This window comes from Spermophilus citellus, assembly GCF_964194105.1.
Source record: "Spermophilus citellus genome assembly, chromosome: 5".
NCBI classification, from domain to species: Eukaryota; Metazoa; Chordata; class Mammalia; order Rodentia; family Sciuridae; genus Spermophilus; species Spermophilus citellus.
In genome coordinates this window covers 51,282,855-51,306,527 of record NC_138186.1, presented here as the reverse complement: position 1 = coordinate 51,306,527, position 23,673 = coordinate 51,282,855, and the positions used below count along the sequence as shown (strand labels likewise).

At 40.2% G+C, this 23,673-nt stretch overlaps 1 protein-coding gene and 1 long non-coding RNA gene across 3 annotated transcripts in view; one reads left to right on the top strand and one right to left on the bottom strand.

The window, feature by feature from the left end:
• Nucleotides 1-16,624, bottom strand: part of BLTP3A (bridge-like lipid transfer protein family member 3A) — a 75,539-nt gene extending 58,915 nt beyond the window's left edge. The window contains exon 1 of the mRNA XM_081296299.1: nt 16,407-16,624. Within this exon, the coding sequence (XP_081152425.1) occupies nt 16,407-16,450 (44 nt within the window). The 5' untranslated portion in view covers nt 16,451-16,624. The remainder of the gene's footprint in view (nt 1-16,406) is intronic.
• Nucleotides 1-23,673, top strand: part of LOC308650070 — a 637,596-nt gene that overhangs the window by 323,569 nt on the left and 290,354 nt on the right. The gene's annotated exons all lie outside the window — the stretch shown is intronic.

Sequence of the window (23,673 nt, the reverse complement as noted above, 5' to 3'; positions counted from 1 at the left end):
TCTTGGAACTGAATACTTGCAATCTGGCCTCCTAGTGTAAAGGCTGTACCTGTGGACTCCTCTTCTAATTTACAGTTACATATTTAACCACCACCTAGAATTAGGGCTATAATATCCTATCTACCTAACTAGAGAGACTTTCACTGATCATTCTACATTTAGGACTTAGAGTTCCTCAGTGACTAACTCACAACTGCCTGCAGCCTTCTCTCCTCGAATAATTCTTTGTCCATTCAGCTCCCACGTGACTAGGTGCCAGCTTCTCTCCCTACACAGGTCCTGAAGGGACTGTACCTCATGACCCAAATTTTGGCATATCTTACTTTATTAAAAATATTTCTTGTCATACTAATATATTCCCCTTAATTTCTTTTACTTCAGTTTCTTGGCAATTCCAAAACTTAGGTCAAGGACAGTTGGTGAAATCAGATTATTAGATTTCTACTTTTAAAAGCTTCAAGCAGGTTCTGGATTATGCAAAGCAAAAATGCATTTGTTAACCCTCAAAATAGGAAGATCTATTCCACTAGCAGGCATTGCTGGTAATTCACTATTGAATAAGAATTGGTATTTCTTCATCACATACCTCAAACAGCTATTTAGAGAAGTGAAACATATAGATTATCTGAACTTTAAAAACTGCCCAAGGAGGAAACTGAGGCCGTCCTTAATTTCTGAGGAAAACCTAACTATAAATAAAATGAATACTTATTTTAAGAGACAAAAATGTCAGGCATGGTGGTGAATACTGTGGTCCCAGTTACTTGGGAGACTGAGGAGGAAGAATCACTTGAGCCTACAAGTTCAAGGCCAACCTTAACAACATAGTGAAATCCTATCTCAAAACAAAACAGAACAAAAAACCCAAAGAGACAAAAATAGCTCAAAATGATCATTCATGCCAGGCACAGTGGCGCATGAATCCCAGCAACTCAGGAGGCTGAGGCAGGAGAATGGTGAGTTCAAAGCCAGTCTTAATAAAGGCAAGGTGCTAAGCAACTCAGTGCAGTGAGAGTCTCTCTCTAAATAAAAATACCAACTAGAGCTGGGGATGTGGCTTAATAGTCGAGTGCCCCCAAGTTCAAATCCTGGTACCCACCCCCCCCAAAAAAATGAGCATACATATCTGATGGGGAAAGAAAAGCCCTGTCAGTTGTTTCCTCTGCACAAATGACTAAATGAACACATACACGAGAGAAGAGCACATTCAAGTGGCAAGGATTAGGGGATTCACACCATAGAAAGGAGCTGCTGAGCATATATACAAAGAAAAATTTAAAAGAAAACGGTCTCCATGAATGGTGTGAAAATACTTAGTGTACAATCAGTGACTTGAAAAACTGTGCTCTATATGTGTAATATGAAATGAATTGCATTCTGCCATTGTATATAACAAATTAGAATAAATAAATAATTTAATTTTAAAAAGATGAGGAAATTGGAAAAAAAAGGAAAAGGTCTCTAACCCTAAAGGGTATGAGATCCTTAAGGGCTTGAACTGTGTCACTGAGTCTGTGCCAGCATAAAGTCTAGGATAAGGATGCTCAATTAATGTTTATTGAATGAGTTGATAACAATTCAAAGCCAATAAATGATAATTGCCAAAGAGGTAGAATGAACTAAAGGATATATCCAATAATCCCCCTCTTTCATACATTGCAAACCAACTGTAATATGTCTCACTAGCCCAACATGTCAAAACCAGTGTTAAGAGCGTATTACATAAACAGGAAAACAAATATCTCTGTAAGGCTGAGGTAAAAAGCACAGTTTTCCCATTAAAGATAATTAGAAGGTGCAAAGTGTTAAAAGGAGAGAGGCAAAAATCAGTATATTCTAAAAGCTGCCCAGAAGTTTTAATAATAAAAATGAAATAAGAAATATGAAAAATTTTACTACTGGGGCTGGGGATGTGGCTCAAGCGGTAGCGCGCATGCCTGGCATGCGTGCGGCCCGGGTTCGATCCTCAGCACCACATACCAACAAAGATGTTGTGTCCGCCGAAAACTAAAAAAAAAAAATAAATATTAAAAAAAATTCTTTCTTTCTCTCTCTCCCCCTCTCTCACTCTCTCTTTAAAAAAAAAAGAAAAGAAAATTATTTTTAAAAAAAATTTTACTACTCAGAACAAAAAATATTTTTAAAATAACAGCTAAATTTAATAATCGCTCACTTTATTCCAAACATTGTTTTTAAGCAAGGCCAAGTGGCGCACGCCTGTAATCCTAGCAGCTTGGAAGGCTGAGGCAAGAGGATCGTGAGTTCAAAGCCAGCCTCAGCAACTTAGTGAGGCCCTAAGCAATTCAGTGAGACCCTTTCTCTAAATAAAATTCAAAAAAGGGCTAGAGATATATCTCAATGGTTAAGTTTCCCCGAGTTCAATCCCCAGTACCAAAAAAACCAACAAAAACCAAACAAACAAAACATTGTTTTAAATACTTCATACTTTCTTAGTTTTTAATGTTGGGGATTGAACCCAGGGCCTGAATGCACTCTGCCACTGAGCTACATACACCCCAGTCCACTTTATACTTCTTTTATGTGTGTGATACTAAGTACTGAACCCAGCTACAATCCCAGCCCTACTTTTTTTGAGACAAGGACGCACTAAATTTCCAAAACTGTCCTCAAACTTATGATCCTCCTGCCCCAGCCTCCCAAGTAGCTGAGATTACAGGCTGTGTACTGCCATTTTTTGCCCAGTCATTTTTCATGTATTTCTCTAATGACCCTATGATATATTAGCCTCATTTTATGATGAAGACACCAAGGCACAGAAAGGTTAACTTGTCCAAGGTCACAGAGCTAGTAACTAACAGAGCTAGGATTCAAAATCTAGCAATCTGGCTCAAGAACTTAGCCTTAACTTCCTAATTTTTTCCCACATTTTTTTTAAAGAGAGAGAGATTTTTTAATATTTATCTTTCCCACATTTTTTTTAAAGAGAGAGAGATTTTTTAATATTTATCTTTTAGTTTTCGGCAGACACAACATCTTTGTTTGTATGTGGTGCTGAGGATCGAACCGGGGCCGCACGCATGCCAGGCGAGTGCGCTACCGCTTGAGCCACATCCCGAGCCCTTCCCACATTTTTTATTGGTACATTATAGTTGTACATAATGACATCTCCCTGATTTTTACAAAGTCAACACAAGGTGTAGAGGTTTGGAAAGGTTCCAGCTGCCTCAGACCCAGGTCGAAGGCAGTAGCAACTGAAAGCAACAAAGAACAACTGAGCACTGTCCAGATGCCTTGGAACAAAACAAAAGGCCTCTATGAACTAGCTCCCCTCTAGCCTTCCAATATCACTTCTAGCTATGTCCACCCTCCACCATACATTCTAACGATACACAGCTATAAGCGGTCTCCTAACTGCATCCTGCCACTTCTCAACTGAGTGCCACTGTTCGTGCAACTCGCCCTGCCTGGTACCATCATTCTCCCCCATCTGTGACCTTGGCCTCCAGCTCCAGAGATCCGTCCTAATGTTCTACTGAGCTCACTGGCTACAGGTCGATTGGCAGTTAGGTTCCCAAACAGAAACCTTGTCTCATTGGAGTTCCTGGCACTTGGCACACAATGCAAGTGGACAATAAAAGTTTGCTGAAGAAATTAACAAATAATCTCAAAAACGGAGACTTTATGAAGGGTGCTCTGGAAAAGGGAAAAAAAGAGTCCTCACAGCAGCTCAGGGTCTGGGTCCAGCCAGACTCCCTGAACTCCCTGTCCCAAGCATCTGAGAAAGGCTGTCACACCACCTGCAACTGTCCATTCCAACCTTCCTGCAGCAAACCTTCCTCAAAGAAGCTGAGGAACTTCTCTTACTAAAGTCAGAGGATTAAGGAGCCACAGCCAAAAAGAAGGAAGACAGTGAAGGGCTCTGCTGAACTTCAGCAAAAAAGATAAGCTATGGTTCGTTCCCGGCCTCTTACTTCCTATCAACCTCTGCCAAAACATTTTCTCAAATGAAATGTGTTTCTGAACTAAAGTCCAAGGAAGGAAAGAGGGGAGGAAGGAAGGAGTTTCTGCTGAGAAAAAAGGAAATACATATTTTCGGCATTGCCTGGGAAAGCACCTAAACCAGATGACCAGAGGCATTCAGCCGGGGGGAACTCGTTTCCTCCTTATGTGGATTTTCTACATATTAGAACTCTCCAACATTCACATGACTCATACATACCACAAACTGCTGTCAGACCCCTGCCTCATCCCCACTGCCACCACATCAGAAACTATTTTGGTCACACTATGCCCTCATAAATATGTATAATCTTTTTATATCAGTAACGAAAAATAGCTCTTTCTTTATATATATATATATATATATATATATATATATATATATGATATGTGTGTGTTATATGGAAATGCAACCCAGGGCCTTGCACATGCTAGGCAAGTATTCCACCACTGAGTCCAGTGAAAAATATTTCTTGGTCAAAAAACGGTGGGGAGGGGCAAGCACAATGAAGTATGCCTGTAACCCCAGCTACGTGGAAGCCTAAGGCAGGAGAATTGCAAGTTCAAGTTCAAGGTCAAGGTCAGCCTGGGCAACTTACCAACACCCTAACTCAAAATAAAATTAAAATGGGCTACAGCTGTAGTTCAGTGCTTGCCTAGCTTATGTGAGGCCCTGGGTTCAATTCCCAGTACCACAAAAAATAACATTTTTTTTTGGAAACATTAGTAAACTTTCAGAGTATCTATAGATTTCGAAGTTTTTAAATTAATCATAGCTTAGGAGAGCTCACCCTGTAGGACATATTCTAAATTAAAGCCAGTCTTTTATTTGGTATCATTCCTGCTCCAAAATATGTTCTCACTGGGCGCAGTGGTACATGTCTGTAATCCTAGCAGCTCAGGAGGCTGAGGCAGAAGGGTTGCGAGTTCAAAGCCAGCCTCAGCAACTTCAAGGCACTAGGCAATTCAGTGAGACCCTGTCTCTAAATAAAATATACAAAACAGGGCTGGGGATGTGGCTCAGTGGTTGAGTGCCAGAGTTCAATTCCCAGTACTCCCAAAACATCAAAAAACAAAATATGTTCTCTTCCCCTTTTCTTTTTTTTTTTTAATATTTTTTAGTTGTAGATGGACACAATACCTTTATTTATTTTTACGTGGTGCTGAGGATTGAACCCAGTACCTCACACATGGTAGGCAAGTGCTCTGCCACTGAGCCACAACCCCAGCCCCCTCTTCCCCTTTTCTTAGCTGAAATCTTATGTCTTAAAGAATTGCAAATTCCAATTAGAAAGTGAAGAATCAGGGGTTGGGATGTAGCTCAGTGGCAGAGCACAAGGCCCTGAGATGAGCCCTAGGACCTGGAAAAAAAAAGGCAGGGGGGAGGAGTGGGGGGAAACAGCTCATGCACACCTGAGGGCAGGTGTGCACACATGGTAGCAGAATGCTGAGAGACGAATCAGAACAGCTGGCATGAGAAGAGGGACCTCCAGCGGAGGAAAAGGAACAAAAAGGAGTAACACACTGTAGATGTTTCAAGATTTCAAAAGAAATTTCAGGGCTGAGGATGTAGCTCAGTGGTAGAGCATGTGCTTAATAAGCATGAGGTGAGGCCCTGAATTGAATCCCCAGAAGAAAGAAAAAAGGCAGGAGGGGAGGAAGAGGAGAGAAGGAAAGAACTTTCACACTAAGTGGTTTTCAACCCTAACAGGCTCAATTCCCTCAATTCCTTTTTCTTTTCTTTCTTTTTTTTTTTTTTTAATTTTAATTGTGGGAATTAAACCCAGGGTTGCTTTACCTCTGAGCTACATCCCGAGTCCTTTTTATTTTTTGTTTTGAGACAGAGTCTTGCTAAATTGCTGAAGGTCTTGGTGGCCTTGAACTTACTGTTTCAGCCTCCAGAGTCACTGAGATTATTGAGATTCATGCAGTACTGCATCTGGCAATTTTTTTTTCTTAAACAATTATTCCACAGTGCCTCTTTTACCATACAAAATGAGTTTTATATATAACCTACTTACACACAATTTCAAAAAAAGTCAAATTTAAAAAAAAAAAAGAAAAGGATTTTCCCTTTATTCTTTTTAATTGTAGATGGACACAATAACTTTATTTATTTATTTTTATGTGGTGCTGAGGATCAAACCCAGGTTCTCACACATGCAGGCAAGTACTCTACCACTGAGCTACAACCCCAGCCCCGGGAAAATTATTTTCTAAGAAAATCAATTGTATTTCAATATGCAAATATTCCAACATCATCACACTAGAAGACAGAGTGGTCAGATGCTTACACTCAAATGTGTATCACCAGGACTTAAAGAGCTACAAATACAGACCTATACAAGTTTATTTTATTTTATTTTTTATTTTTAGTAATAGATGGACACAATACCTTCATTTTATTTATTTATATGGTGCTGAGGATTGAACCGAGTGCCCCCACACACACGAGGCAAGCACTCTATCACTAAGCCACAACCCCTGCCCTACAAGCTTATTTTATTAGTGAATTCAATATCACAAGTGGCACTACTAAGGAGTTACAGCATTTTCCAAAATAGGAAAGTTAAAAACAACCTTCCTTCATGAAGGTCCATTCCCTTTAGTGAAGTCTTGGGACATTTACTAAAGTTTAAAGCTGTGCAATATTTTGTTTTCATGTAAAACAAGGTGAAATTCTACGCTCATAAAATCTAAGCAGGTAATTCACCTTATGTAAACATGTAACAACATTCAAAAGTCAAAAGGGACAAAAGACAATGATTCTTTTTTTTAAGATTTATTTTTTAGTCGTAGTTGGACACAATACCTTTATTTTATTTATTTATGTTTATGGGGTGCTAAGGATCAAACCAGGGCCTTGCATGTGTGAAGCGAGTGCTCTACCACTGAGCCACAACCCCAGCTCCTATGTGAGATTATTCTGCATACTGCAACACATCAGTATCCCTGCCCACCACCCTTTACTTCTACCTCCACCTCCACCTCCACCCCACCCCACCCCCACCCCCAGCTGCAGCAAAAAGTTCATCACACCTCTCAAAACAACCAAAAACAGTTCCTGCTGAAATACAATGCTCTTAAGGAGCTTATCACAAGGAATCAGGAAATAATTCACTCTTTTTTCTTGTCCTCCTTCACCTTCTCCTACTCCTACAATGAGTTCCCTAACAACCTACCTTGTAAACTTATATATAAATAATTCATTGTGACTTTTGTGGGCTAACATTGGAAATCAACATCATAGCACTATTTCTACTGGACCACACACAACAAATTTCAAATTTAGAAATAAATTTGAGGAATACAGCATTTCCATTAAGTCAAACTTAAACACACTGATATCTCACCATCAATGTCCTCTTCAATTTTTTTTTTAATTTATGGGTTGCCAGCCAAGTTACATGTAACCAATGTTCTATTATAAAAACTGAGCATACAAGTAAAAAGATCACTGATGCGGCCAGCCGTAGTGGTGCACTCTTATAATCCCAATGATTCCAGAGACTAAGGCAGGGGGATCACAAGTTCAAGACTACTTTCAGCAATTTAGCCAGACCCTATCTCCAAAATAAAGTAAAAAGGGCTGGGGACATAGCTCCATGGGTTTAATCCCCAGTACCACAAAAAAAAAAAGAAAAAAAATTACTGATGTAGGCAAATAAAACAAATCAATCTAATATATGTTGTCCCCATTTTTGTAACAAATCAGTACAAACTACATACCCTGTACCTAAATTGCTAACATATACTCTTTACATTTTGATTCTTCCATTTATTACAGATATTGACAAATAATGGAAAATGCTCTTTAGTATATGTTGGCACCAGTAGCAAGTACTTGCACTCAATACACAGAGATAGAAGGCCCCTTAATATACTGGCTGAACTGATTCCCTTGCCCATCTGCCCCCACTTGTCAGACCTAAGGTTCTCTGAGTTCCAACCATGTTCTTTCAACCCGCATATCTTCTCTTGCACCCACGTCACCCACTCAAAGCATCCTCAGACTCCCTGGTTTTGAAGCAGTCAAGAGACAGTCCCTGCTTCTGTGGAGGTCACACACCAGTAAGTAGAGAGATTTGGCGTATGATTAAAGGAATTTTTCTTTTCAGTGATTAATGCCATACTCACAGGTTATTATTCAACCAGGTTCTATACTAGGTAAGGATAACTAAATCACCTCTAATATTTTTTTCACTCTAAAAATATGGAATATGGTTAGACTCTCTCAAAGTAAATCCTCTATCAGCCAACCCGGTGTATACATTTAGCTGTTTCACCTATGCTGGGGTCTAAGTTTCCTCCTTGTAGTATGTCTTGATATGAAAAGAAATGATGAAGAGGAACAACCTCTGGCTCCTTCCCTCTTTACCCACCAATGTAAAAACATTCATCTCCATCTCTCCAGATTAAAATGCTAAGAAACACAATTTGTAAACATTTAAGGAATCAGACATTTGGATAAGTTAGGCACAACCTTCAAGATGATAAAAGGGTTATCTCCAAAAATTAAAATTATCTGTCTTGAGCAGCTCTAACAAGTAAAGATACGGCCACTGTTAATTAAAAAACTTTTCAGGACTAACCACTTTTATACATGATTTCTAATTTTCAAAACAATATATGTATTATTCTCCCCATTTCATAGATAAGAAAACTGAAACTTCAAGAAATTAAAAAAAAAATCTGAACACATAGAAGCAGCAGAGTCAAAATTCATAGCCTCCTTTTGAAATCCAAATCCTGAATCTTTTGCTACGTTGACATTCTTCTCAGTTTTTTAAGGAAGGTAATTTCCCTTATCATGATCATACATTAAGCTGCTGTATGTCAAATACCCACCACAGTACCACTTTGAAAATGTATTGCTTTTATTTATTTTTGTTTGGTGGCATTAGAAATTGAAACTAGAGCCTCAAACCTGCTAAGCACTCTACCATTGAGCTACACTACCAGCCCCTAAAATTTTATTGCCTTTAAATGTTAATACAAAACAATCATTTTACATAAAAGGGAATCACCCATAGAAAAGTTTAGAGATTGTAGTAGAAAAACTATGTAATTCAAATTTTCATTTCTATAATAAAGATGAAATGCAGCCATGCAAGGTGGCACAAGCCTGTAATCTCATCTACTTGGGAGGCTGAGGCAGGAGGATCTCAAGTTCAAGGCCAGCCTTGGCAACTTAATGAAATCTAGTCTCAAAGATGGGTGATGTAGCTCCCCATCTTCCCCTGAGTTCAATGTGATGCCCTGGGTTCAATCCCCAGTACTGAAAAACAAAATAGCAACAAAAAAGATGAAATGCTGTAACAATGGGGTGCTAAGATTATAGAGCAGAATACAACTACTTAATATCCAGAGTATTAAATAGGGTAGTGTGAAGACCGAACTTTTTAACAAAAACCCATAGGCTTGGAGAACAGCACCTCTATTCTCTTGATACTGTTATTTTGACAGAGGGCTAAGCATCAACATGTATTTTAAGTAAGAAATGTCATAGAGGCTGGTGATATGGCTCAGGCGGTAGCGTGCTTGCCTGGCATGCGAGCGGCCTGGGTTCGATCCTCAGCACCACATACAAAGATGTTGTGTCCGCCCAAAACTAAAAAATAAATATTAAAAAAAAAGAAAGAAATGTCATAGACTAATGTTTAAAAAAATCCTAATCATTTTCATTGTATTATTTTATTTAAATATTATTTCAAAAAGAGATCATATTTTCAAGATTCTGATATTGGCCTATGATTAAAATTTCAAAACATCAGAATTTGGGCTGGGGATGTTGCTCAAGCGGTAGCGCGCCTGCATGTGGCCCGGGTTTGATCTTCAGTACCACATACAAAAACAAAGATGTTGTGTCCGCCAATAACTAAAAAATAAATATTAAAATTCTAAAAAAAAAAAAAACATCAGAATTAAGAAACTGAACAGGGGCTGGAGATGTAGTTTAGTGGTAGAATGTGTGCTTAGCTTGGGCGAAGCCCTGGGTTCAATTCCCAGCATCATTTAAAAAAAAAAAAACTGAACAAAAACAACCAAAAAGAAGTGATCATCTGGCTTACCCGGATGTGTGTGTGGGGTGTGTGTGTGTGTGTGTGTGTGTGTGTGTGTGTAAAACTCATCTTTCAGCATGGCTAGCATAAAAATATGAAAACTACCAGGTAGTAGCAAAGAAATAGAACAACTAAAACTCTCAGACATTTCTAATATAAGTACAAATTGGTATAATCACTTTGGAAAACTGGCAATATCTAGTAAAGCTCAACATATGTATACTTTACAATCCAGAAATTCTATGCTTATGTATACTCCAATATATATGTGTTCCTTTGTTCACTAAAGAATATGCACTAGAATGTACCTAGTAGCCCAATACTAATGGCACCAAACTGAGAAACTATCACCAGGTCCATCAACAGTAAAATGAATAAATAAATTGAGATAAAGTCATACAAAGGAATACTACATAATAATGAAAATAGAGTCTAAAACTTGATGTGAAATATAGAAGAATATCACAAATTTGGCACTAAAGTAACAAGGCATAAAAGCACATCTTTTTTTTTTTTTTTTTTTTGGTGCCGGGGATTGAACCCAAAAGCACATGTATCTCAAAAACAGTATACATATTATAGAACTTCGTTAATATAAAACACAAAAGAGACAAACATATGCTGTTAAAAAACAGGACAGTGGTTACACTTTGACGGAGGTAATGACTAGGAGGCATGGTAGAGTAAGTGCTGAAAGTAGTCTGTTTCTTCAGGTGAGTGCTGGGACATGGGTATGTTTAGTTTGAAACACTCAACAATGAGGAGCATGTAGCAGCAGAATGCCTAAAGAGCAAAGCTCTTAAATTGGAGTGCCTCCATTTGAATCTCGGTTCCATCACTTATTAGTTATGACTCTGGACAAGTTATCTAACCTTTCTGTGTCTCATTTCTTTTTTTCAATATATTTATTTTAATTAGGTATATATGACAGCAGAATGCATTTTGATTCATTGTTCACAACTGCAGCACAACTTTTCACTTCTCTAGTTGTACACAATGTAGGATCTGTGTCTCATTTCTTCATTTATAAAATGAGCCTAATATCTACCTCATGGGGTTATTATGAGGATTAAATCATCATAAGACTTGTAAGGTGCTTATTAACACAGATGGCTATTATTAAATATTTTTATATTTGCCAAGTAAATAAAGTGCTTTATTCTAAAGCAACACAAGAAAGTGAGGGAAACAGAGACATATATGATTTGTTACTAAAAAATACATAATTATTTGAGAAATGATGGTGATAACCTTAAGTCTAGGGTAAAGGAACATGACCTTGAAGTTGAGACTGAATAAAGAGACCTTGGAGGGGCTGGGATTGTGGCTCAGTGGCAGAGGGCTCGCCTAGCATGCAGGAGGCACTGAGTTCCATCCTCAGCACCACATAAAAATAAAATAAAGATACTGTGTCCACCTAAAACTAAAAAACAGGGCTGGGGATGTGGCTCAAGCAGTAGCGCGCTGGCCTGGCATGCGTGCGGCCCGGGTTCGATCCTCAGCACCACATACCAACAAAGATGTTGTGTCCGCCGAGAACTGAAAAATAAATATTAAAAAAAATTCTCTCTCTCTCTCTCTCTCTCTCTCTCTCTCTCTCTCTCTCTCTCTCCTCTCTCACTCTCTCTTTAAAAAAAAAAAAAAAAAAAAAACTAAAAAACAAATTTGAGACCTTGGATAAGTAGTCAGCCTCTGTGAGTCTGTAGCCCCTCACTGTCCACTGCAGGCTGGTCTCGATGCTCTCTTAACATCTTTCCAGCTCTTCAGTATCATAAGTAATAACGAGTGGAGGCAGGGACTGAGATGGCTAGGCTCACAGTCAGGTTCTTATATTCTCCAGAAGGAATTCTGAAATCTCCTATGATCTGAATTTCATGTAAAACTTTTTTTTTTAAATATCTACCACATCAGTCATTTCTATGTCACTCAGGCTCACATTTTCTGCAGTAATTTAGAATAAATAATTAAGACTTCGAGCCAGGAATAGTGGTACATACCTATAATCCCAGCTACTCAGGAGGCTGAGGCAGGAGGATTGTAAGTTTGGGGCCAGCCTGGACAACTAATCTCAAAATAAAATTTAAAAAGGGCTGGAGATGTAGCTCAGTGGTAGAGAGCTTGTCAAGCAATGCAAAAGCCTAGATTCAATCCCCAGTACTGAGAACAGACAAAATAAAAACTCTTGATGGGTTTCCCAAAGCCAGTTAGCTTTCTGCATCCATGCTGGGATAGTGTCCCTAACCTGTCTAGCCATCTTATATAGCTACTTTTTATTAAACACATATTTACATGCCAGATAATGTAATAAATACTTTTCCTCCAAAAAAAATTTGTTAGCTATGTGTTATTCTTTCTTATTATTCTTATCTTTTGCTAATTAAAAAAAAGATTCAGAAAGGTTGCCTGCTTATTAGTGGCAGAGCTGGAAGGGAATTCTGGTTTGTCCAAGTTCAAAGCTCACACTCTTTCCATTAGCCTTATTTCTCTGACTTACTTTACAACCAGTCATATACCTTCTTACTTGTATAATGAAAGGTTATTAGCCAAGGTAATCTAAAACAAGAAAATCTAATTTGATGAAAAATCAATTTTAGCTATTTTTTAAATGAATGATTACTTTGTGTTTCTAAGTAAAGTATTTTTCTTGGGTCTATTTAAAGAAATACTATGCATTAAAGCTATACATACTGAACACCAGCCATCCAAAGTATAGGTTAAAACCTTAAAAGACATTAATATTTGGGCCTGGGGTTGTGGCTCAGCAGTACAGTGCTCGCCTAGCACGTGCAAGGCCCTAGGTTAGATCCTCAGCACCACATATAAATAAATAAATAAAGGTATTGTGTCCAACTACAACTAAAAACAAAATATTTTTAAAAAAAGAAAAATAGCTTCAATATTTTTCCCAAAAAATACTGTTTAAAAAAATATTCTATCACTAATGAGAATGCACCAGACCCAATGGTGTATGCCTGTAATCTCAGAGATTCGGCGGGGCTGAGACAGGAGGATGGCAAGTTTGAGGCCAATATGGATACCTTAGGAAGACCTTGTCTCAAAATAAAAAATGAAAACAGGGGGCTGGGGATGGAGCTCAGTGGTAGAGTACCCCTGGGTTCAAACCTCAAAACAAAAATAAAATAAAAACGCATTCTAACAAAACACTTTCTTATGTGAAACTTAATGCCTAAAATTCAATATGAGAATCATTGGGATATCCTTTCTGCTGCAAGACATTCTCCTTCAGGTCAAATGGCACTGACATCATCAATAAATAATTATCAAGCACCTACTATCTATTTAACACAGGAACTCTGTAAACCTTCCCTTCTATCTCCCCATCAGGTTTGGCAAGCCTCAGAGCCATAGGCAGGTCAGCCTGTGTGTTAGAAATAAAAGACATTCAAATGCCACCCATAATTAGGCAAGTTTTCCAAGCTAAACAAACTCAAAGTCCCCAGGAGTTTGGCCTCTCCAACCAGACTCATATTCTTATACCTTTTCCTAGAGCCCATAAATCGGCAGCTATAACCTCTCTACCTCCTCAGTCCCTGGCCCAATACCAAAAGAATAGAACCATTTCTCAATGTCTGTCATACAATTCCAATTTCATCTAAAACAAAAAGACATGTTCTCCAAAGGTGCACCTAATGTGTCAGCACATACAATTAAACTTTCTTTAAGGGACTGGGGTGTAGCTCTGTGAGCACTTGCCTAGCACATGTGAGACATTGGGTTCAATCCTCAGCACCTCATAAAAATAAATAAAATACATGTCAAAGTCCTTAAAATTGTATATTCAAAGAGAGTACAAAAAATATGCATGCACTTCCAGAATTTTAGGAAATTGGGTTCCATCCCCACTACCTTACCTTCCTGTGCAACTTAGGCAAGTCACTTATCCTCTTAATGCTTTAGTTTCCTCAGCCACAAAATTAGAGGCGGAACCAGATCAGGGATTATTCACCCATTTCAAGATGTCTTGAGGGATTCAGGCATATGATTTAGGGGTTCCTAACTCCCCCTCCCCAAAACATACATTAAAAAAATTACCTGTCTATATATATGGGTTTTTATAGAGAGAAGGCCTATGTATGCCTGTATCAAATTGTCATACAAGGGCTGGGGTTGTAGCTAAGCAGTAGTGTGCTTGTGAGGCACTGGATTAGATTCTCAGTACCACATATTAATTAATTAATTAATTAAAGGTCCATTGACAACTAAAACAAAAATTGTCACACAAGCTGTGACCCCCCCCAAAAAAAAATTCATGTTCTATTGAGCACTTATGCTAAATTCTTACATATATTAACTCATGTGATCCTTGCAATAATCTTTCCAAGTAGATACTATTATTAGCCCCATTTCAGAGATGAAGAAAGTAAATCAGAAAAAGCCCAAAATCTAAGAGGATCACTTGAGCCCAGTTCCAGGCAAACCTGGACAATACCACATGACCTGGTCTCAAAAAGAAAAGAGGGGTCTGGGGATGTAACTCAGGGGTAGAATGTATGCTTAACATGCTCAAGGCCCTGGATTCAAACCACAACACAAAAAACAAAACAAACAGAGCTAGGGATACAGCTTAGTTGGTAGAGTGAGTGCTTTGTATGCACAAGGCCTTGGTTTCAATCCCCAACACCACACACACACATACACACACACACACACACACAAAGAAACAAACAAACAAAAAAGAAGCCAGGCATAATGGTACACACTTGTGATCCCAGCATCTAAGGAGGCTGTGAAATAAGGATCTCAAGTTTAGGCCAGCCTTGGAAACTTAGCAAGACCCTGTCTCAAAATTTTTAAATAATAATAAAGAGCTGGGGATGTAGCTCAGTGGTAGAGCATCCCTGAATTCAATCCCCCCTACACACCTACACACACACACATACACACACACACACACACACACACACCAAAAAAAAAAAGGAAGAAAAATCCTACACTCATAAACACAAAGTTATGAGAGGAGAAATGACCTCTCTATGCCCTAACATCCTATGTCCATTCATAAATTAATGAAGTTTTCATCTGGCTGATTCTCTGTCCCATCCTAAAATCTTTAGTCTTACTTTCAAATCATTACACCAAACACCCAAGGTAACACTATCTGAAAAATAGTATACTGGGTTATTCTGAGAAAGGGTACAAAGGCACTTTCCAGCTCCAGAATCCAATCTACTTTTTGTTTTGTTTTGTAAGGTGGAGATTAAATGAAAGATGTATCTAAATGCAATTGATAATTAAAGTGTAAGATCAAAGTAACACCAAATAAGCCAGAGGGTTAGCCACAAAATGAGTAAAGCAGTGGCAGGAATAGTGTCCCACACACCACTTACCAAATGCAATAACAAGACCTGTATCTCAGTACAAAGCCTGGGTATCCTATATCAACTGGTATCTCCCTACAACCCCTACCTCCTGAAAACCAATGCCTGCTGTGGAGCCAAACTACGTTAAAAGCTAGCTGCCAATTTTTGTGTGACAACCTACGATCTTAACACAGCTATCGTTGAAAATTTTCTTGCCAGCCAACCCTTCATACCCAAATTACTGAGCGATATAATAGAGCTTAAAAAAAAAAAAAGGCTGCAAAGCAGAAGTGAACCTTGCAGGTACTTTTCACAGGCTGTCAAAAAAAAAAAAAAAAAAACCCACATCTTCTTAAAGGGAAGGTTGCTGAAACTTTATCCCCAACTCTCATGACCTTTCTTCAATTAGTCTGTGTAATGAGGATAAGGAAAAGAGGGAGAAAGGAGCTCAAAGGAACGTTCCTGGTGCAGGACTTACAGGGGTGATGCAACAGGGTCAAACAGAAGAGGAGGCGCTGAGAGCTTCTGGGAAAGAGAAAACCAGTGTCGGCCTTGGAAATCTGAGGGACACCTGGGTTATTCAGGACTGGGTGACAAGGCTTAGAAGGGTCAGGGGGATAAAGGGTCTAAGAGAGGGAGGCAGTGGCGTTGCCTGTGCGGCGGGTCAAAAGGTGGGCAGAGGCCCCGCGGGTCCAAAGGCAGGGGACGGAGCAACCCCAGTGGGGACCGGCAGGAAAGGGTGGGCTCCTTGGGGGCTCGGGGGACCGTCAGAGGGTGTGGGAGCTGAGGGCGGGAGCAGCAGGCCAACAGAGGGCGGAAAGGAGTCCCGGGGTCTGTTGGAGTGGGAGGAGGGGAGGGGACTCCGGCGCCCGGTCCCCGCGGGCCCAGGGCAAGGGAAGAACGGAGTGGTGACAACGGTCGGCGCCAGCGGGCGCGGGGGGAGGCTGTCCGGGCTCGAGTTGAGGCGGGGGCGCCACCGAGCCCCGGCTCGGAGCAGGAGGTTAAGGAGCCAGAGGGTGGAGGGGGTCAGGAAGGGCCCCGGGACGGCCGCTGGCGCTCTCACCGGGACAGGTGTTTCAGGATCTGCTTCTTAATGATCCCGGCCATGCCGGAGCCGCGGCCCGCGAGGAAGGCAGGCGGGCAGCTGTAGCCTCCTCAGTCGTGGGGAAGAGGCGGCCTCCTCACATCGCCGCGGCGCGGGCACAGGATGCCGCAGCCACAGCAGCCGCCATGGCGCTCTCTCTCCCCTGCCCGGGCGCCCGGAGCTCCGCCACGATCCCACCCACCCGCGCGGCGCCGTAGCCGCCAGCCCAGAGCGACGCGGAGATCGCGCGCCGCCGTCCCGCGCCCGGCCGCCGAGGCGCGCGGTGAGAGGCGGGCGCGCGCGCGACGAGGGGCGGGGCGGGCGCGTGCCCGCCGCATCCCTCACTCCTCACGTCTGCTTTGCTGCGGGCGGGATCTGAACCGCTTCGTGGGTGAACCGCCCGCGGTTCGCACCTGGCAGTCGCCTGGAAGCGTGGGTAAGGGCGGTGTTTGTTATTTTCTGCGGGCACTCGTTAGCTAAACGCGCAACTCCGGGATGACTGGGTCCACTTCATGTCCATTTCCCTCACCCATTCACTCATTCGTTGAGCACCAGCCCCACTCCAGGAATCAGGCAGTGAGAAGTGGCGTCAAAGGCCTCTCGGGCTGGTAAGAGGGGGACGCGACAAGCCGCTGCGGTCTGCGGCGAAGGCTGTGTGCCTAGGAGCTGAGAAGCTGCGTCTCCTTGTCCTCTGCGCGGATCTCGGCCTGCGGCCGGTTAACCAATGGATAAATGTTTATTCTACACCTAAGAAGTGCGCTGCAGAGACCCGCTGGATGGGGGCCGAGGAAAAGAGTCGGTAAATTGTCACCAAGGACTTTAATCTTCAATTTACAAACAAGGAAACTGAATCCCAGGGAAATAGGTCAAAGAGCTACCCGAAGGTCACCTACTACGTGAGCCTCAGGACTAGATCTCAAATGTTCCGACTCCAGCCCACTACTATTTTCCACTTTGTTTTGTCCATACAGAGAAAAGTGTGATCCATATGCCAGGGACACATGTAGACCCAATGGTAAAAATAAGCAGATAGTGGCTCTCTGGACTAAAATATTCAAGCAAACAACTTGAAAGAAACAAACTCATTAGACAGCCGTATAGGCCGTCAGCTAATTTTAAGTTCATTCATTTTGGGGACTATATTAACCAAAAGTCAAGGACCTTCAACTACAAGTCTCCCTTCTTCCCTTATCCCTCAGCCCTTCTACTCTTCCTGAATTCTAGAGATAGTTTAAGCATGGTCAACAATATGTCACAGTTTTTAAATAAATAATCAACAGACTTCATGCATAACTATCTCTTATATCATCCTTGGCCTGGGTGCTCCAATAGGACTTCCTACTCCATTATTTGTCCCTCTGCCCACCTCTCACCAGACTACATACCAGGACCAATTGGGCCTATGGACGTTTCCTGTTAGGATTATTAACCATTATTGGTTCTTCCCAATTCAGCTTTCAGCTGTGGGGGACTCAGGGCAATTTCTTGCATTTTAGGCTTCTTTTCCTGGATCACCCCAGCAGAGATTGGACATCTGACATCTGCTACATAAAACAAAACCTACGTATGTTCAAAGCATCCTCATTGAATGAGTTATCATGCCTGGTGAATGAGGTATTTTTGCTGAATGAAGAACTCATGCTCCTCAAAAAATATGACCCTCTAGGGATCACAGAATAGGAGAGTTGATACTCTCACCAATAGCATTAATGTGTCTATCTTTCCTTGCAATGCTAACAATCCAAGACATATGAAGACAAAAGGGATCTGGAAACAATCCATACTATTTGGGGGGAGGGGGAGAAACAGTGCTGGGGATGGTATCCAGGGCCTTATGTACAATAGGCAAGTGCTGTACCATGGCTAAGCTATGCATCTGCCCCGTACTTTTTTTTTTAATTAAACATGTTATTTTGAGATTATCATAGATTAACATTCAGTTGTAAGAAAATAATACAAAGATATCCCTGTACCAGTACCCCTGATGCTAATCATTTACAAAACTACAGTACAGGTCCAGTATGGTGGTACACACCTGTAATCCCAGCTATTCCAGAGGCTGAGCGAAAAGGAACATAAATTCAAATCTAGCCTCAGCAACTTAGTGAGACTCTGTCTCAAAAAAAAAAAAAAAAATGAAAGGAGGCTGGGGTTGTGGTTCAGTGGTAGAGTGCTTGTCTAGCATGCGTGAGGCACTGGGTTTGATCCCCAGCACCACATAAAAATAAGCAAATAAATAAAGGTATTGTGTCGGTCTACAACTAAAAAATATTAAAAAAAAAAAAAAAAGCTGAAAGGTAGCTCAGTGGTAAAGCATCCCAGGGTTAAACCCCAGTACACACACATACATAAAAACTATAGTACAATATCACAACCAAGATATTAATATCAATAATCAATATATTTACAAAGAAAAGCAGTATACAGAACATTTCCATCACTGAGGATCCTTCATGTTGCCCTTTTATAACCATCCCAATCTTCCTGTGTGTGTGTATTGTGTGTATGTATATGTGTGTGTGTGTGTATGAGCCAGGTATGAGGGCACACACCTGTAGTCCCAGCTACTCAGGAGGCTAAGGCAGGAGAATCACTAAAACCAAGGAGTTCAACAATTACTAATAGGGCATTATGTAAAATTGTGGATGTGTAACTGACGTGATTCTGCAATCTGCATTTGGGGTAAAATTGGGGGTTCATAACCCACTTCAATCTAATGTATGAAATATGATATGTCAAGAGCTTTGTAATGTTGTGAACAACCAATAAAAAAAATAATAATAATAAAAAAATAAAACCAAGGAGTTCAAGACCAGCCTGGCAACACAACAAGATCCTGTCCAAAAAGTTATATAAATGGACTGGCGCAATGATGCACACCTGTAATCCCAGCAGTTGGGAAGGCTGAAGCAGGAAGATCACAAGTTCAAAGCCAGCCTCAGCAACCTAGTAAGAACCTGTCTCAAAATAAAATATAAAAAGGCTGGGGATGTGTCTCAGTGGTTAAGGGCTCCTGGGTTCAATCTCTGTTGCTCCCCTCCCCCCCAAAAAAAGTTATATAAATGGAATTATAAACCAGGCACAGTGGCACACACCTGTAATGTTCTATGTGGTGCTGGGGATCGAACCCAGGGCCTCACACATGCTAGGCAAGTGCTCTACCTCCGAGCCACAACCCCAGCCCTCATATGGGTCATATTCCATGGAATTGAACCCAGGGCCTCACACATGCTAAGCAAACTTTCTACCACTGAGCTACATCCCCAGCTATTCCATGGTATTTATTGAATGTACTAGTTTAACCATTCATTCACCTGTTGGAGAATGTCTGGGTTGTTTCCATTGTGTAATTTGTGTGTAATTTGTATTTGTGTGAGCCTACACATTCATTTTGCTGGGATAAATGCCCTGGAGTACAATAGCTGGATTGTATGGTAGCTGAGTGTTTTATTTAAAAATTGCCAAACTATTATCAGTGACTATCATTTCACATTCCCACTAGCAATATAATCCAGTTTCTTAGTATCCATGTAAGAATTTGGCATTCCCATTATATTTATTGTGGCCATTTTGATAGATGTACATGGCACCTGGTGAGAGTTCTTTATATATTTTAGATATATGTCTTTGTGAGATATGCCATTTTCAAACATTTTCTCAGTCTGTAGCTTGTCTTTTCTTTCTTTCCACAGGACTTTTTCATAGTAATGAATTTGAATACATAGTAATGAACTTGAATACAAGTTCAAGAATGGCTTCATCAACTTAGTAAAACCCTGACTCCAAATAAAATATGAAGAAGTCTGGGAATGTAGCTCAGTGAGTGGTAAAGTATCCCTGGGTTCAATCCCTACTACCAAGATAATAATAAAACTATATACATATATGTATATATACACATATTTATATGCTTATTTTCCATTCTGCATTCTTGCTGAATTCACTTAATAGTCTATGTTTTTGTAGATTCCTTGAGACTTTTTTTACTTTTTTTATTATGTCATCTTCAAATAGGGACAATTTCCCTTCCTTCTTTCGGATCTATATAACATTTATTTTCTTTCCTGGCCACATTGCCCTGGCTAGAACATAAAGTACTTTGTTGAGTAAGTGTTCAGAGTGGACATTCTTGCCTTGTTCCCCAAATTAGGAGGAAAATATTCACTAGATCTTTTACCAATAAATAGATCAGGCTTTTTGTGGATGCTATTTATCAAAATGAAGAAGTTCTCTATTTTTCTGAGTTTTTTTTTTTTTTAAATCAGGAGTAAGTGTTGGGATGCTGGGGTTGTGGCTCAGTGGTAGAGCGCTCACCTAGCATGTGTGAGGCACTGGGTTTGATCCTCAGCACCACATACAAATAAAATAAAGGTATTGTAGGGGCTGGGGATGTGGCTCAAGCGGTAGCACCCTCGCGTGGCATGCGTGCGGCCCAGGTTTAATCCTCAGCACCACAAATGAACAAAGATGTTGTGTCCGCCGAAAAACTAAAAAATAAATATTAAAAAATTCTCTCTCTCTCTCTCTCTTTAAAATAAAACAAAATAAAGGTATTGTGTTCACCTACAACTAAAAAATATATATTAAAAAAAACGGAGGGGTTGAGGGTCTGGAGTTGTGGCTCAGTGGTAGAGCGCTCGCCTATCACATTCGAGGTGCTGGATTTGATCCTCAGAACCACATAAAAAACAAATAAATTTTAAAAAGGTATTGTGTCCAACTACAACTAAAAATATATATATTAAAAAAAGTATTAGGCTAGGGCTGTAAAGCTGTAGATCAGCAGCAGAACCACTTGCCTAGCACGTGTGAGGCCCTGGGTTCGATCCTCAGCACCACATAAAAATGAAGTAAAGAGGGGCTGGGGATGTGGCTCAAGCGGTAGCGCGCTCGCCTGGCATGCGTGCGGCCCGGGTTCGATCCTCAGCACCACATACCAACAAAGATGTTGTGTCCACCGAGAACTAAAAAATAAATATTAAAAAAAATGAAGTAAAGATATTGTGTTCACCTACAACTAAAAAAATAAAATAAATATTAAAAAAAAAGATTAAAGTTCACTGAGCTTCTTAAGTAGGTTTGTCTCTTGCAATTTGGGGAAGTTTTCAACAAGTATTTGTTCTAGTACCTTTTTGGCCATCTTTTTCGCCTCTCCTAGACTCTGACATGATTATCAGGATCTTTTGTTATTGTCCTAGACATCCCTGAACCTTCATTCATTTATTTTAAAGTCTATTTTCTGTTGTTCAGATTGGATAGTTTCTATTGTTCTATCTTCAAATTCACCAATTCCTTCTTCAGTCCCTTTCAATCTTCTGTTGAGACTATCCACTGAATATTTAATTCTGGTTCCAAAATTTCCATTTGATTCTTCTAGCTTATTTCTTCATTGAGAATTTCCATTGATTTGCTGATACCATTTCTTCATTTATTTCAAGTATGTCTATCATTGCTCACTGAAGCATGTACTTTTTTGTTGTTTGCTATCCGGGTATTAACAAAGTTGCCCAGCCTGGTCTCATACTTGCAATCCTGCCTCAATTGCTCTAAAATCTTTGTTAAATAATTCTAATATCTCTGTCATTTTGTGTTGACATCTATTGGTTGCTTTTGAAAATTGAGGTTTTCCTGACTCTTGGCATAACAAGTGACTTTAAATTGAAGGTTGGGCATTATGTATTGTTTTGAACCTGTATCTTATTTAAACCTTTCATTTTGCAGGCTCTTTCTCTTACTGGTCCAGCAGGAAGAAGTATCCTTTTGTTACCATTAAAGATGAAGGTAGAAATCCAGATCACTTGGTCTCCTTAGACACAGGCAAGGAGTTCCTCATTTCTGCAAGGCCAACGTAGGAGTTCTGGTGCGAAGGCAGGCCTTCACCAATACTCTTGCTGGGAGATGCAGAATGCTTCATTACTATTCCCCACAGGCCTCCACTGACAGGGATGGGTGCAACCTGGGTAACGGTAAAAGTCCTGAGTGTATCCTCTAGCATTACCTCAACTGGGAGGTGGTAACACCTTGTTACTGCTGGATAGCAATAACAATCCCAGCTCCTATGAGACCTTCTCCGACATCAACCCAGCAGAGCTGGGGCATCATAACACAGCCTCAGGAAGGTGGAATTTAAGCTTTCCACTTAGCCTTTGCTGGCCCAAGTGGGGTGGGGCCGTGACTGGAGTAGAGTGGTTAATGCCTTGTTAAACTGCATCTTTCCTAGTCGTTTGGCTTCCAAGACCAGACTTTTCTTTGGGTGTTTTTCATCTGTGCCCAGTGTTCCTTGGATGCCAATTTCATTTCTAGGTCTAGAATATATGAGGCAAACCCCCCACCAGGCATTCACCATGTTGTTCCTTTCACTGTATTGTTCCTTAGGTCCCAAGTTCCTCAACAGGTCTGCCTTCCTCTCTTTGCCTTTCAGTTTCTTATGGTTGTTTTATTTTGCATACTTACATGTATATACACATACATATATAAACATAGCATAAATATGCATATATATATATATATATATATACACACACACACATATATTTGAAGCACTTTGAAAATATTCAGAGTTTCAGTTATATTTAGTAGTAGGAATAAGAGAAAGTACATCTACTCCATATTCCTGGAAGTGGAAGAACACATATTTATTTTAACTTTTTATTTTGAATAATTATAGATGCACAAGAAGTTATAAATACAGAGGTCCTGTGTATCTTTCACCCCGTTTCCTTCATGGTTACATCCTATGTAACTATAGTACAATATAAAAGACCAAATCCATATGTAGTTCTGTCATTTTATTACGTGTAGACTTGTGCAACCACTAATGTCATCAGGATACACACAATGGTTTCTCACGCTACTCCTTTATAGTCATATCCCACTCCACTCCAATACCATCCTTGACCTCTGGCAACTACTATTTCTCCTTCATCTCTAATTTTATTATTTAGATAATCAAAATTATGTAGACTATTGATTTTTTTCAGGCTTTTTTTTTTTCATTCAGCATACTGCCCTTAAGATACATCTAAGTTGTTCCATCAGTAGTTCACTGTTTTTATAGCCAACTTATATTCATTAACCAAGACACTTCTTTTTATTTGGGGTAGGGAAGCTAGAAATACTTTGGCTCAAGTCAGCCTCCTGAGTAGCTGGCACTATAAGTATGTACCCAAAGTGTTAAAGTTGAACACTTCTAGTCTTGCAAAAAAATGTCTGATGTAGTTTCAGAAAAATAGTATGATGACTTCAA